The sequence below is a fragment of the Cicer arietinum genome, chromosome 5, assembly GCF_000331145.2.
Source record: "Cicer arietinum cultivar CDC Frontier isolate Library 1 chromosome 5, Cicar.CDCFrontier_v2.0, whole genome shotgun sequence".
Taxonomy (NCBI): Eukaryota; Viridiplantae; Streptophyta; class Magnoliopsida; order Fabales; family Fabaceae; genus Cicer; species Cicer arietinum.
Genome location: NC_021164.2, coordinates 79,042,974 through 79,059,511, shown reverse-complemented (window position 1 = coordinate 79,059,511; position 16,538 = coordinate 79,042,974). Strand labels below are relative to the sequence as shown.

At 35.1% G+C, this 16,538-nt stretch overlaps 3 protein-coding genes across 3 annotated transcripts in view; 1 reads left to right on the top strand and 2 right to left on the bottom strand.

Annotated features, from left to right (window-relative positions):
- The window catches only part of LOC101503633 (chromo domain protein LHP1), a 7,459-nt gene extending 1,251 nt beyond the window's left edge, over positions 1-6,208 (top strand). The window contains exons 2-7 of the mRNA XM_004501047.4: positions 6-103; positions 211-236; positions 352-438; positions 519-1,127; positions 5,690-5,750; positions 5,877-6,208. Coding sequence (XP_004501104.1) covers positions 6-103; positions 211-236; positions 352-438; positions 519-1,127; positions 5,690-5,750; positions 5,877-5,924 — 929 coding nt within the window. The 3' untranslated portion in view covers positions 5,925-6,208. The remainder of the gene's footprint in view (positions 1-5; positions 104-210; positions 237-351; positions 439-518; positions 1,128-5,689; positions 5,751-5,876) is intronic.
- A 1,626-nt stretch (positions 6,209-7,834) lies between these two features.
- On the bottom strand, positions 7,835-9,913 carry LOC101490068 (cytoplasmic tRNA 2-thiolation protein 1). Its single transcript, XM_004500654.4, has 3 exons — positions 9,042-9,913; positions 8,838-8,949; positions 7,835-8,393 (listed from the first exon to the last, which is right to left on the bottom strand). The coding sequence occupies exons 1-3, from the start codon at positions 9,818-9,820 to the stop codon at positions 8,235-8,237; spliced, it is 1,050 nt and encodes a 349-aa protein (XP_004500711.1). The 5' UTR covers positions 9,821-9,913; the 3' UTR covers positions 7,835-8,234.
- Positions 9,914-13,161: 3,248 nt separating this feature from the next.
- LOC101489751 (large ribosomal subunit protein uL3c) lies at positions 13,162-14,575 on the bottom strand. Its single transcript, XM_004500653.4, has 2 exons — positions 13,920-14,575; positions 13,162-13,690 (listed from the first exon to the last, which is right to left on the bottom strand). The coding sequence occupies exons 1-2, from the start codon at positions 14,452-14,454 to the stop codon at positions 13,401-13,403; spliced, it is 825 nt and encodes a 274-aa protein (XP_004500710.1). The 5' UTR covers positions 14,455-14,575; the 3' UTR covers positions 13,162-13,400.
- Positions 14,576-16,538: the final 1,963 nt, after the last annotated feature.

The following is a 16,538-nucleotide window of genomic DNA, read 5'->3' as shown; positions in this document are numbered from 1 at the left end:
TTCAGAATTGCAGAATGAGAATGAGAATGAAACCCCTTCTACTCCCAAGCTTGATGATGGCTTCTATGAAATCGAAACCATACGCCGTAAGAGGCTCCGCAAGGTTACTAATCTATCTTTCTTTCAACTCACTATTATTCTACTCACTCATGATCGATCTAACTATTATTCTTTGTTTTCTCAATTAATGGAAATACTACTACTTACTAGGGTGAGGTTCAGTACCTGATTAAATGGTGAGTCTTGCTTCTTCTTCTTCTTCTTCTTCTTCTTCTTCTTCTTCTTACTTAGAAGACTTGAGATTGACTATGATTATGAATTATAATTATAATTAATTATTGAATGTGATAGGCGTGGGTGGCCTGAGACTGCCAATACTTGGGAGCCTCTTCAAAATCTACAGTCTGTACCTGATCTCATTCATGCCTTTGAGGATAGGTATGTAACTAACCCTAACTAACACCTTACCCTACTATGTATCTACTACTACTAATCAATCTTTCTTCTTTTTCCTTCAGCCTCAAATCAGGAAAACATCGCAAGCGCAAACGCACCACCCATCTGCTTCCCAATCCCTTCCCCCCTTTACCTAATCACACCCCACAACTTCAACCTTCCACCACCCTTCCAACTCACTCTCAAACTAATACCGCCCTTGGTAATTCCAATATACTAAATACTACTTCACAACACATTGCTCAAACTAATCAGGAAAATGATTTCGATCTCAAGCTAAATCAACTCAAACCGACACCAAACACTGCAGACAACCTCGCTATACATTTTCAACAACCCAATGCTCATCTCGAATCTCAATCCAAGGGGGATTCCATTCAAAGTGACCGCTGTAGAGGAGCCAAAAGGAGAAAAACTGGTTCCGTCAAAAGGTTCAAGAAAGAGGAATCTGCATGTGAATCTCTTGATACAAAGAATGCAATTGGCATCTCTGTTACTGCACTTCAACAAGGCTTGTCAGAAAATGCTGGTTATCTGGGGAATAATACTCATCAAAAGATAGACGACACTAAGACTGCCTGCAATATTGTCAAGATTCTAAAGCCAATAGGCTATTCAGCTTCTCTATCTTGCTACATGCAGGATGTTAGAGTCACCTTTATGGCTATGAGGTTAGTCACTCAAACAAACAACTCCAGAATTTATTGGTCCGCACTTACACCTTTGGTTGGAATTTTTTATAATTCTATTTGTTTACTATGAGTATGTTTCCTTAGCTGAATTGATTTTCACACAGATTTTGTTTTAAGGGTTTTGGTTTTTCACAGTTAAGTTTCTTCGGAAAGGCGATGTCTTTATTGGATGCATATTTTCAATCAATAATGACTATCGGTCTCTGTACTCAATTTAAAGAAAGACCTTAAACATTTTGCTAGCAAATTAAACGAGTAGAATTATTTAAGTACTGAAGTTCCGTCATCCTTAAAATTTGTTAAAATGTCAAAGGGTTCAATTCAATCACTTGTGCTTGTGCACATGGTTACCAGAAATTCTGAATTGTTGAACTTGATCCTGCCAGGGCTATTTGTTTACTGCTGTATGGTCAGGTTATTGTTTCAGTTTAGAATGTCTGATTGAGATAGAAGTAGAACCTAGTATCAAAGTCTGTCGTAGTGAATTGATACTTTGACAAAACTGAGCTACATCATACCAACTGGTTTTATCTTATTTATTGCGAATTCGCTTTTATCATATCAGTACTCAGCAATGACATATTTGGCATGATTTAAGTTTGTCTTTCAGTATGAAAGATGGTTTAATCTTCTTGATTATTAAGTGATTAAACGTTTACATAAAATTTAACCAAAAAAACTGAAAAGGGAATATTAAATTAAATTTAATGCATATTTTTCTTTAATTGTTATCTTTTGCAGAGAGAATATATGATCAACCTTCTGTTAATAAATTACTAGGCCATCCGTTGATATTTGCAAGATCATTAACTCCTATTGTAGATTTAGTTATTAATAAAACATTTATTTTCATTGTACCAAAAAAAAAATTATTTTCATAATAATAAATGGAGAATGAAATTTTAAATGTACCTTGAAATTTATTGAGCCTGAGACAGGTCTTTGTTTTTCTTTGGTTAATAAAAAGGAAATGTTGTTTTGATAAAAGAGAAGGGAAAGATAATGCAATTAAGAAGCTAAGATTTCCTCAATTACATCCAGTTTTGTTGTTCATTTACTGGAGGATGGCCCTAATAGAGATACAATATAGGTAATGATTGGTTTTATTGATCCAACATGCCCCTGGCGCTTTAGTTGTATGAGCTGGAGGTGATGAATACACGTGCTCAGTGCTCACTTTATTTTGTGCTGAAATTCACCCTTAGAAAAATGCGGGTGACAAGGATCCAACTCACACTAGCTTATTAGGAACGACTGTCATTGGTTTTATATCTATAGCAAGTTACAAAACCCACTACACAGGGCCAAAAATCCCACGAGTAAGAGACTAAGAGCTAAAATAATAAGCCGTGCATGTTATGGATCGGCCTTGGAATGCACATCGAGAGTACTTAATATGAATATTGTGCTCCAGCTACTATGCAGTTGCAACAATTTATATATATATGAGAAGTAGAATGAATTTAGGAAAAAAAGGCATACTCGACAAATACACAACTAGAAATGAGGAATGATATTAAGTCCCTTTTGTATATTTAGGAATGATATTAAGGGAGACTTTTGTAGATTTATTTCGGAATTTCATTCCAATGGAAGAATTGTGCGGGGTACCAATAGCTCTTTAATTGTATTGATGCCAAAAAAGAATAATGCACAAAGAATTGAAGATTATAGACCTATTTTATTGATAGGTTGTATATACAAAGTCTTGTCGAAATTGCTGGCTCATAGGCTGAAGGAAATAATTGACAAAGTTGTCTCAGAATTAACCTGCATTCATAAATGATGGACAAATGTTGGACGGGGTACTCATAGCTAACGAGATAGTGGATGAAGCCAAGAAAAAAAAATGTTATTATTCGATGTGGACTTTGAAAAAGCATATGATTTAGTAGAGTGGAATTATCTACATGAACTGATGAGGTTGATGGGGTTTTGTGAGAAGCGGAGAGGACGAATAATGAAGTGTCTAAGATCGGAGGCGGTTTCGGTTTTTGGTCAACAAAAGCCCACCAAAGGAGTTTGGAGTTAGTAGAGGACTAAGACAAGGAGACCCATTATCTATTTCTTATTGCATCAAAAGGCTTGGGGGGCAATAATGAAGAGAGCGGTTGAAGTGGAGAAGTTCCAGGGTTATAGAATGGGAGGCCAAAATGTCCAAATGTTGCACTTACAATTTGCGGACAACACAATGGTGATGGGTAATCAAAGTTGGGGGTAATGTGAGAGCCGTTAAAGGATGCTTGCATCTATTTGAGCTAGTATCAGACTTGAAGGTTAATTTCTAGCAGAGTCAGCTTGTGGGAATCAATGTTTCGCAGAGTTGGCTTCAATTGGTGACAATGGTGTTAAATTAAATTGCAAAATAGGGGAAATCCTGTTTATTCATTTGGGCATTCCTCTCAGAGCAAATTCTCGCTTAAAGAAAATGTGGGAACAAATAATTAACAAGGCGAGAAGTAGGTTGTTAAGGTGGATAATAGAAATATATCCATGGGCATTAGGGTTGTCTTGTTGCGTTCTGTGCTTTTGGCGCTTCTAGTGTTCTACATGTCCTTTTTCAGAGCTCTGCTAGTTATTATTAACTAACTTGAATCTATTTAAACAGTATTTATGGGGTGGGAGTGAGGAGACAAGACAAGTGAATTGGGTAAAATGGGACACAAAGTGTGCTTGGAGAGAGAATGTGGAGGGTTAGGTATCAAGGATTTGAGAGCATTTAATATCGCGCTACTAGGCAAGTGGTGTTGGAGATTGAGAGTTGAACGTAATAGTCTATGGTACAAATGTTTAGTGAATAAATATGGCGAGGGGAAAAATGGGATAAGGGATGGAGGTTGAGCGAGCTCGATTTGGTGGATGGATGTGAGGAGGGTTGTGAGTGGGGAAGAGGGGTCAAATTTCAATTGGTTTGTGGGTGCACTGGAGAAGGTAGTGGTGAATGGGAGGGATACTTCATTCTAGAAAGAATCGTGGTTAGGGGGTAGCTTTCATTCTCGACATAGTAACAAGATTCATTTGATATCCATGGACAAAGGGGAGAGGGTGGCAGGTTTAAAGAGACGGGAGGGAGTGGGCATTGAGACGGAGAAGAGAATTGTTCCAATGGGAAAAGGACTTATGGAAGAGTTGGAGGGAGTGAATTGGAGGGAACAGTAAGAAGATAAATTTGTTTGGAAGGGGGATGTACCAAAGAGGTATACGGTTAAATCGGCATACAAATTATTGACGGCAGACAAGACTTCTTTGCAAGAGGAGGTGAACAAAGTGGTTTGGAACAAATTCATTATGGAGAAGGTTTTAGTGTTTGTTTGGTAGGTTATTCAGAATAAAATTCCATCAAAAGATAACCCATCCAATGATGTTGCTGGGGAGTGCAGACATTAAGACTTGGCATTTCATTTATTCTCTGAATGTCCAACATTTAACAAAATATAGTCGAAAATATTAATTTGGTTGGGAGTGGTAATGGTGTTCCAAAATAAGGGCAAGGAGAACCTATTCAATTTTAAGGGAATTATCAAAGGTGGAAGAGTGTTGGAGGAAAAGGTAATAATGGTTTGGTTTGCATGCGTGTGGACTATTAGGAAGACAAGGAGTAATGTGATTTTTCAAAATAAAGAATTTGAAGTAGAAATCAATTGTAGAAAAATCAAATTACTTCTTGGAATTGTTTGAGGACTAAAGCAACTGGTTTTATTTTCCCTTTATCTGTATGGCTAATTGGATATTAAGCCCAAGGATAGGGTGCTGATTGTGAGGTATACCAGCGTGAAAAAACTGGTATGGAGGCTATAAGTTTGGAACTTCATGTTGGGGTAGTAGAGGATATGGGTAAGAGTCTTGTTACTGAGTACATGGGCTGCTGTTAGGCACGGAATCAGAATTGCAACAAGGGGATTGGGATGGCATCTAACGCAGAATAGAACAAGTGAGGCGGCTAAGATAGTTCATTGAACACTTATCATTGGTGTAGTTATGGGACATAGGGTAGCAATATCTTTTGATTGAAAATGAATTGCAGAATTTTTTATGCTACTGCTTATATATATGTTACTCTAATAAGCATTGACTGATGTAATTTCACTTTTGCGAAAGAAAAAACCCTTTCACGTAATTTTGAAAGTAAAAAAACACATTTAAGTGTTTAGTCCTATTGTACATCTGCGAGAGGTTCCCTTGAAGAAGCTGCCAGACAAACACCATGGGGAGGTCATAAATGATGGTGTCTACTGCTAGATGTAAGAGGTGACGAGTTAGCGGACATTTGAGCATTGGAAACTTGCAATAAGTTGTCAGTATTAATCTTGGAATAAAGAAACCAAGCCAAAACCTTAAGTTTAAATGGAATACGAACTGTTCACAAAATTAGTAGGCGAAAAATGATTTTGCCAGAGATTAGGACTTCACTGCCTGATTTGATTTTGTTTTAATCTTTGTGTCTTTTCCACCTCGTTTATGGAGATTGAAATGAGCTGGATTAATTTTAATAATCATATTGTGTGCTACTTTGCATAATGAATACGTGGTTAAATTTACAGGTCTGATGGAACAGAAGTGATGGTGGATAACAAATATCTGAAGACATACAATCCACTACTGGTAAGCCACTATCTCTTTGGATTGGAAGGATAGTTTCCTTGTCCATTTAGCAATATAGATTGAAATACTTCAAAATATTTATATAGTCTCTTGTCACGTGAAGTTAATGATTTTCCAAATTTTCAGCTGATCAATTTCTATGAGCAGCATCTCCGATACAATCCCACTTCTTAACTGGACTGAGAATTGAAGGTGCTTTCTTGTGTGATTAGACAATGGAGTTGTAGGTGCAGCGGGGGTTAGGAAATACTTTGTTGGTTAGTGTATGACTGTATAATAAAAACTTTGGAGACCTCTCTAAACCAGCGATTCTACACCATGTTGTTATATCCCCTATGTTAATACATACACATGAACACGGGCTGTGTGAAATTGCTTAGATGATAGCCCATCTATGTATGCATCTTTGGTTGTAAAACATCATTTAAATTTGATTTGTGTTTGTATTGTTTCACTTACTCCATCCTCCCTCTTTTGCCTCTCCAACTCGGACCCCCTTCATTTTTCTTGCCATATGACAAGGGTATATATACTATGAGAGACATGCACAAAAGCAACTGCAATAAAAATCATCGTTACATGTGTAGTTATGAAATTTATTTCGCTTTCTCTTGTAAATTTGTAATCACGATGTAATCTTAGTTTAGTGAGAGGATCATGTCTTCCTTTTTGTGTGCAATGCTATAATAACCTAAGTATATAATTGCAAGAACGAAAATTGGGTTATTTTTTGCCCGAAAAATGTCACATTGTATTTAAAAACTTGACCTATTCACTCCAATTCAAGAACTCAATTTGTTACTTCAAATGAATCTCATAATTCACTTACAAATGATAAGAACACGTTTTTACTGAAGAATTGTTCTTCATTGTGACTGTCATATCAAGCTCCTCTAATATTGCAAAAATTTTAGAAAAATGCAAAAAGCAACCCAAGTATTACAGTTGCAGGCTTATCGTAGTCATGTAGGCTAAAGGAAACTTGAGCTGTGTTATTTTTACACAAATTTAAAAATAAAATTTTTGACTAACAATTTAGATGATTAATTTAGTTGACATAAATAGTTAATTATGTTTAAAATAATTAATAAATATAATAAGATATCACAACTTCCAGTTGTAGGTCATGCTTATGACAGTTAACAATTGAATTCATGAAGAAAAAAAAAAGATAAAATAATACTTGAAAATCACCTAAAACTTCAATAACAATTCACAATGTAAGTATCGTGCTTGTGGTACTTTGTTTAATCAAGCTTATACTACTCCCTGACACCCCGAACATCTCCACTCTGATTATGACACCATCCGACCCACCAGGTTCTCCTTTGCGAGCACTCAATTCAACAGCAATCTCCACCCAGACACATGAAACCTTCAGTGAAATCATCTCGTCGATGATCCACCTCTCATTTAACATCCCTTGGCAAGCTTACCTCACTGTGTATTCTCCTTCATTATCCATGACCACCCATCTCTAACCCCTTCATTCATGTATCGATTATCGGTAAGCCCCATGATTAATAAACCCTTTAGTTAGTCAGTTAGGTTAGTGTCTGATGTGTTCAGCTAATAGGAAGAGATTGAGGAGAAGGATCTTGCCATTTTGATAGAGTTGGAGTCTTTTGACATTGGGAATGGCAGACCCTCAAAGCTCAATAAATATATACATGACAAAACTAAACTAAGGAATAAAACACCAATGGTGTCTGCAATTTAAAAGACTTCCCAAACCATGATTCTATAATTCAAAATTTAAATTACTTGGCCCCTCCCTGTTTTTCCCCAGATTTTTTAATAATGATATATCGTCCCATTTATTTATGTGGAATAAATCAATTAATGGCTGCTACAAATAATAAAAAAGTTCTCTTCCTAGCTTGCTCAGCTTAACATATTCATCCTTATTGGTATCCCAAGTCTTGGTAGTAGCTCCCTTATTAAACCAATAAAATATAAAACTTCATAAACACCATAAAGTACAAATTGAGACAGTTTAATCAAGCTTATAAAAAAGATGACATTTATATGAAATAAAATACAGTGCCGAATTATTCATACATTCTTCAATGAAAGCCAGTGCAAGAGAAGAACATAAGCAAGATTGCAATATCAAAACTCAAGTTGCATGTCTAATGTAGTAATGTCTAAAGGATATGCAAGCCAATGCTTGAGGTTCCATTGTAAAATACATTGATTTGTATTGACGATTATGTTTTAAGTGTTCGACAAAATATTGCCCACAAAAATTAAAGCTAGAGATGTATAACTACAAGATAAAGTAACAAAATCTGGAAATAACAACGCAACTATTCTAGACTTCTTGTTTTGATCAATGTCTTGATATGCACGGACATGCTGCAAAGCCTATTTGTCATCAGATATATCGACATTTCTACTAACTGCCATGAAATTCACTGATAGATATTAACCGCAAGTATCGTTGGTTATAAATAGTACATAGAACCCACCGATTAAAGAAAATCAGAAGTCCAAAGATCCACATTGTTTGCTCTCGATGCTCTTTACTCCACGGCTTTCATTTTCTTCCTTGCAGCCAATGCCAGGCCGACTGCGACCAATTCCCAGTTTAGGCAAACCTCGATTCAATCCATCAAGCAGGACACAAGCCTTACACCATTTCTGTACACAAAAAGGTTATTGTATCTCAGCTGTTCTAGTTCAGATAACCCAAGAGCGAATTCAAATGGAGAAAAAGACCATACAAAACCTTCAGGACTAAGAACACCCCATTACAGTACAGCCCATTGAGCCCAAAGAAAACAAAAATGATAAAACTGATCTCTATCATGCAGGATCCTTTTCAAAAAAGTCAGAATATCAAAGTTGAAAAACAAAGTTGGCAATATAAAATTTAATGTCGACCATAGGCATATGAGGAGGACCACATAGAAATTGAGTATCATTAATTACCATAAGCATGCTAAAATTGGGAATTGTTTATAGTGGTATGAAAGCAAGACTAGTTTAACCCTCAATTTGGATTGAAAAGTACAACCATTGTATAAATGAAACCACGTTTTCATAGGTTAATAAAATTCAACAAGAGAAGGTTGAGGAAAATACCTGACTAGAAATATAACCACATCGTTCACAGGTTCCCTGCTCAGGCATTTTGGTATTGGTAGAAATCCTGAAATTCTCCCCGGATTTTATGATGTCAAGAATGGCCCTTGGTCTGCATTTGATGATATATGTTATGATATTAGGCAACAATGGAATATTGGGAATACATAAAATATAAATATTAAGAAAAGGAGAATAGAATACCTGATTCTCTCCAAATCCTTGATGAACTCACGAGCAAAACCACGATATGCATTTGGAGAATAAATGCATTCAGTAGAAAAGTAATCGAGTCTCTTGAAATATGCATACATAACAATCTCTTTTTCGTAAGTGTACTTGAAAGGTTTGCATCTAGGAATCGGTCCGTCTTCACCTGTTATTATTGAACTGCATCTACTTAATCTAGCTATATCTCCTCTTAATATGTTCAACAGAACCGTCTCTGCTATGTCGTCGGCGTTGTGTCCGGTTACCAGTTTATCGGCTTTGAGGAAAGCGGCGCCTCGATCGAGAGCCTGGCGACGGAAGACGCCACAGAAAGTGCAATTGTTCTTGAGACCGATGAGTTTGACGATCTCGTCCATAGTCCATCCGTACAAGTCCTTGTAGGATACAACTTTGAGAGGTAATCCGAACTGAACCTGGTTCCTGTGAACGGTTTCGAGGGAATCGTCGCGGTAGCCGGTGATGCCTTCGTCAACGGAGAGGAGGAAGAGATTGAGACCGTAATTGTGAACGCGGTTGAGTTTGGATAAAACATAGGCGAGAACGGTGGAGTCTTTACCGCCGGAAGCGCCGATAGCGACGCGGTCGCCGGGAGTGAAGAGGTGATTATCAATGATGAGTTGGTGAATTTCATTTTCGAAAGAGAGGTAGAAACAATCTCTGCAAATCTGTTGAAGGGTTTTAGGTCTATTAAGAGAAGCTCTTGATTGGTTGCATAAGCAGCACATACGCACCTTGCTTCTCTTTCCTTCCATTCGAACACCCACCTAAACCCTATCGATCGTCTCGTCACTCGTCACTCGCTAATAGGATCACAAGTGTTCTCTTCTTGATATTATTCATCTTTTGCAAATTTTTATTTTATCATTATAATTACAATATTGCTACCAACACCCCCTAATTTACTACCCACATCCCTCAAATATTTTAAAAAATTAATATTTCCAAATTATCCTCCCCTTCTTCCTCTTCATTAACCTAACTCATCTTCTTCTTCTTCTTTATTCTATCTTCATCATCTTCATTCAACACATTCTTCATCTTCTTTATTTTATTCAACCTTAACCATCATTATCATTAACCATCTTCATAAATCATCATGAATCATCATTAGTTATCATCAATCACCATCAATCCCCATCAATCATCATTAACCATATTCAAGATTTTGCTAACATTTACGTGAACTAAGTTCACGTAGGTTTACGTGAACTGAATTCTAGAAAATATCTGTGAACTCAGTTTACATACACGTACGTGAATTCACTTCACGTAAACTTACGTGAAATTGAGTTCACGTTGGTTTGATTTTCAATCTTCAATGATTTCCAAATCTTAATTCACACGTACGTGAAGATTGCGTATATACTGAGATGTTTACGCAATTTCAGTTCACGTACATGGCTTTTTATTCAGCATTCAATGATTACGCAATTTTAGTCCACGACGTGAATTCAGTGAATTTAGATTGCGTACACTATGAGAATTCAAGTTTCAAACTCCATTGATTACGCAATCTGGGTTCACGTATATGTACGTGAATTCAAATTGCGTAAAGTCTGAGATTTTTAATTTTTTTTAAACATATGTGAACTAAGTTCACGTAACTCCAGAACTTACGTGAACTGAGTTCACGTAAAATCTCCAGATTTACAAAAAACAGATTTACAAAAAAAAAGTACGAACCAAAATACAGAGCAACAAACATACCTTTTTATGTAGTTTTAACCACAATGTGATGATCAAACTAATGTGTTGTAGGTTACGAGTGAGTGATGTAACTTGTGTTGTAGGTTACGAGTGAGTAATGTAACTTTTTAATGATTTTGAGTTTTTGCTAGTGAGGTATGATGATTTTTGTATGTGAGTTATGAGGTGTGATGAAAGTTGATAAATGTGCGTTATGAGATAATAAATGTGTAACATTGATGGCAGAGGCATTTTGGATATTTTGATTTTTTTTTTTTAATTTTGAGGGGTGTGAATAGCAATTTGAGGGGTGTTGGTAGCAATATTGTTATAATTATCATCTTTAAATAAAAATTCAAATACTTTTTAATATTTTTAAATTGAATCACTCATTTTTAAGCTTGTTTATGTTAATTAATTGTTACCATATTTTTTTTTATAGATAAAATAGTAAACAAATTAAAAGATCCCAAATTCTAATATAGAATATGATATTCTCCTTAATAATATAACGTTTTTTCAATTAAATTAGTGTTTATTTATGTTAGTATAATTTTTAATAATGGTGGATGTATATCATATTTAATTAATTATGTTTTTTCATAACATGTGTATATGCATTAAAAATTAATAAATTTAACCTCATTAGATAAAAATAAAATTCATTTAAAAGACTTAAAGATCAAATATAAGAGACGGAAGGAGTTATAAATATTAGTGTTCACGTTGTAAACGGAAGGAGTTATAAATATTAGTGTTCACGTTGTAAACTACTTATCACTCAAGTATTTAAGTCTTCCAATTCAGCTTCTAAAGTACTTTATATTCCCTTTATTTATGTATTTCATAATTGTGTTTTAGTTTTTGTCCCAATGCATGTTAAGTTTTCATGCTATATTTTCAATAAATTATTTAATATTTTATTTGTTGTCATTCTTGTTGAGACTATATTAGTAGTTTCATGGGTTGAGTAATTGATCAGGCAAGTGAGAGTGAGTTGACTCTTTAGGAGTAACAATCTTTTTAGGGATTTATTTACTTCGTTTTCAATTTGTAATCAATTTAGTCTTTAAATTTATCGAAATAAAAAAATTGTCACCTAATCTTTGCCAAATCTATCAAATACGGTTATACATCTCTCTGTTAAGTTCCAACATCAAAGTTTAAACACACTAAAGCGTTACACGCATACGTGGTAGTCAGCTACGTAGACTGAGACTAAATGTTATAATAGTAATCTCTTGGGTTCAACATTGTAGGTAATATTACTGTTGTCCCATTTAAATTTTTGCTAGAAATGACCTTTTTATTGATCAAGAAATTAAGCCTTTTATACCCATTTTCATGGAGAATGGGTTAGGCCAGTAAGTATAGATCCAATGTTTGACTAGTTCCTACAATTGTAGATTAAAAACAAAAAACAAATGTCTTGTTGGCAATATCTACAATGGACCACCATAACAGTGCTCTACAAAACATCAATATTTCAACCCTTAAATCAATTTGAACGTACACTCATACCAAATATGTACTCATATCATAACATAACTTGCCTACACATTCTTTCCAATAACCCTAGTTCTGCGCCACATCATTGCTGCAAGAAAACACAGGCATGGAAAAGCCATAAGGAGGGGAGTCAAACTTATTTAATACGCAATTTTTTGGCAAATGTCAAAGGATGGGAAGGAAAGATCATGGCAGATGATATCGCCATGCCAACAAATCTGATGTAGGGAGAAGGAAGGAGGGAGATTCGGAAAGGGAGACAAATATCAAGAAATAATTTGTTGTCCATGGTAATCATTTTAATGTAAGGTCAAATGATTCAAAGGGCTAAAATTGTCGTAACACGTCAACATATTCACATTCAAAAGAGCGACCATTCAATCATTCACTGAAGAGTAGCACCAATTTCAAATTAATCCTCAAATTAAATCCCTATAAATGAGCCTACGTCTCTGGCAACATTACACAAACAAACTCCATAATAAATCCCTATGAAAAAATGGAGCAATGTTTATGAAATGGAGCAATGTTTATGGCAAAAGCATATACAGAGCCTGCGTCTCCAAGTTAATTAGGTTGAACTTGGGAACTTAGTGGTTACCTGCAACAACCACTAGAATTTAAATATATTTGTTGAACAAGAACTTATTAGGAAAGGAGCATTGCTCACTAAGCCCATGCCAACAATTGGAGGTGCATCAAAAACCAATTCAATAAATTGGTTAAGGAAATTAAAAACTTGAGTCCTAGTTTAGAACAGCCTATTCCTTTATGCCCATGAACTTCATGCCCGAGCCATCACAATGATCAATAGCAAAACAAGCAACAAGGAAAAATTCAATAAATTCACAATATCTGCCTAACATTTGATTCATTGTAAAACATTACCAATCATACCTAGTGAGAAATGGTTTATTGTTATTTTCATCCTTAGGGAACACACCAATTCATAATGAATTGTTTTCACAAGAACATATACATTTTTGTTGTTCAATTCAGATACTGCTTGCTTTCATATAACAGAATCAACGCAATGGATTATACATAAAGTTGAAAGTGAAGGGCTAACAGGTGGGTACAGTACAAGAATTACAGAGAAGCTAACCAAAGGCAATCTGAGAGAAAGAGAGTACTAATTTAATTCTTTGGAATGTTCTTGCCAACAATCTTAGCAGGAGCTATCCTTAGAAGATTCCCGGGCTTACCAGGAAGAGCACCTTTGATCATGATGACATTAAGATCTTTATCAATTTTGACAATCTTAAGCTTTCTGATCTTCGTCTTGGTTCCACCCATCCTACCAGGCATCTTCTTTCCCTTGTATACACGTCCAGGTGTAGTTCCCGCACCAATTGATCCCAATTGTCTATGACTCTTGGAACCATGGCTCATTGGTCCCCTTTTAAAGTTATGACGCTTTATACCACCTGTCAAAATGCATCCATTGTTGAAGCATATTATGAAATCAACTTACACACACTAATATGAAATCAAAGTGATTAAGGTTTTGACATGTTTCCTCCTCTATGTGTGTTATTCGGCATTCAGCATAAATTGAATAAAAGTATTAAAATAATGGGAGTTTCTCTTCCATAGTTGGATTAATGAATTAAAATGAAAAAGTAAGCAATGCAATTGGAGAGAGAGAGAGAGGACCTTGGAAACCCTTGCCGATGGTGGTGCCGGAGACATCAACAAGATCACCCTCATTGAAAAGTTGATCAAAGATAAGGGACTGGTTAAGGTCAAAGCCGTCAACATTTTGAAGACGAAATTCCTGAAGATGGCGCATAGGAATAGCACCAACCTTTTGAAGATGGCCCATTTCAGGTTTGGTCAATTTGCGGTCCCTAACCCTACGGTAACCGACTTGAACGGCGCTGTAACCGTCAGTGGCTTCGGTTTTGATCTGAGTAACAATGTTGCCTTCTTTGAAACCGACAACGGTAACGGGAACAACCTCTCCGTTAGGTTCGAAAAAACTCATCATTCCCAACTTGGTAGCCATGACTCCAATGCCTGCCTCCAAGCTCATCACCACCACCCCTCTTTTTGTTTCTCCTCCTCCATGTTGTTGCAATTTAACAAATTGAAAAGGGTTTTTAGAAATTGAAGTTGAAAATGAAAGTGAACGGGAGGAAGGTATTGAAATTGAGAAAGAGAGTGGCGAAGAAATGGATGAGAATGACATGATGAGTGAGTCTATGCAACACAATGAAGTGCGTATGCAACACAATGCATAAAGCTTTAAAACTGGAGAGAGGGAGTCTTATCTTCTTTCTGCTACGGATTACTCTCAATTTTTGCTTTACCACCCGACCCGACCCGACTTCCTTCTATTTTGGCCCTTATTTTTCTATCAATTACTCATACTTCCGTCTACTTGTACGGTCAAATATCTTTATCCCTTATGTTTCAAATTTAAAATTATATCTTATTAACCTACAATATTATCATCTTAATTTATCAATTTATCGTAATGAAATACAATTTCATCATTCCAATTATTATTGAATTTACGATCAATTAAACTCAAATGTTAAACTCAAATTCACATTCACTGTCGTCTAAACAACAATCATCTAAATTTATCAAATTTATGATCATCTAAACTTAAATATTTTAAATTTTAAATCACAAATCATTAAGGCACAATATCATAATCCCAATTTATTGAATATTAAATGTTCAAATATCAAATTTCACATTCAAAGTCATCAAGACACAACACTATTTTCAAAATTTATCACAGTGTAGGACCCTCTAGTTCAAATATAAAATTTGACATCCATAAGCACCAAATCACAATATCATCATTTCAATTTCCTAAACTTAGGATCATTTATACTCAAATCAATTTCCGCTTTCAAGGCGACAATATCATAATCCCAATTTATTGAAATTATAATCATATAAGTTCAAATATCAAGTTTCACATCCATGGTAATCAAGCAACGACCATTCCAGTTTATCAAATTTAAGATCATATAAATTCAAATATGGATTTTCTCCTCTATGGCCATCAAGACAAAATACCATTATCTAAATTTATCATTATAGATAAAACTTCCATTTGTGTTTCCATTAAGGGTCATTTTGACATGCATTTCAAGTTATGAATAAATATTCATACTAAAGTTGCATTTAGGTTATCAACATACTATCCTAAACTCATATGAATAAAAAGTCTACGTTATAAGTCATATTTTAGATAAAGAATTGATTTGTCATTAAATTTAAGGTCATCCCGAAATAGCACCGCAAATTATCGTAATGATTCATATTGCAATAGTTCAATATTAGTCTTTTTAGGCATAAATAATAATGAATCATCGAGATTATACAATATTGGATAATTAAGAATAATATGTTAATGTTGCAACCAAAAATCCAACCCCAAAACATTTGTATCAAACACAGTTTTGGAGATAATATGTTTGCTAACCAAAAGGCAAAAATCAATGGATTAGAAATCCATAGGATAACTGAACGAAAATGGAAATAGAGAAATGTAGTAGTAATTAAAGATTCAAATTTCAACATGCTACAAAGTTAAGCTTCAGAGAACCGTATATTCATTGAAAGTCCAGTCAAAAAACTTAAATTACTTTTTTGGTTTCTACGTCTATCTCTAATAGATGCACCCACAGACTACAAATACATGTTTGTGACTTTGTGGTCAAATTTGTTTTATTGCCAGATACTCTAACTAAGGTGGTCTTCAGAAATAGTAGACTACGGTACAGCTTTATTTTCATTAGGAATTTGGACTCTTATTGATTATTTGGGACAATGAACGATGCCTGAGTGACACATTTGGCATAGATACTTTGATTTGAAGGGAAGGCATTGTTGTATATTTAATTTTCCATCAAGCATAACATTTTGTAGTTCCTTCAAGACATTTGTTGGATTCAATGGGGTACGTGGAGAAAAATTTGCCTTGGAAGTTCAATTTTTGCAAAACTAAAGGCATTTCTAGTTGTAAATTTATATAGATGAGATATCAGGGATCATTAAGGTCCATGCTGCATTGCTTATAGCAAAAGCTGATCAGGTATGTCTTTGAGTCATTCTCATTTAAAAAGCATACTAACATGAGGATTCTACTGTAAAAAAAACACAAGGATTCAATTTATTTATATTTTTCATTGAGGATACACTATGGACTGGGATACCTGGCGACTACACCTACAAACATGCTCCTGAAACACTAACTATAGTCTGAAAACTTGATGAAAGAAAATACTCTGAAGCTGCCAAATTGTCAGGAGG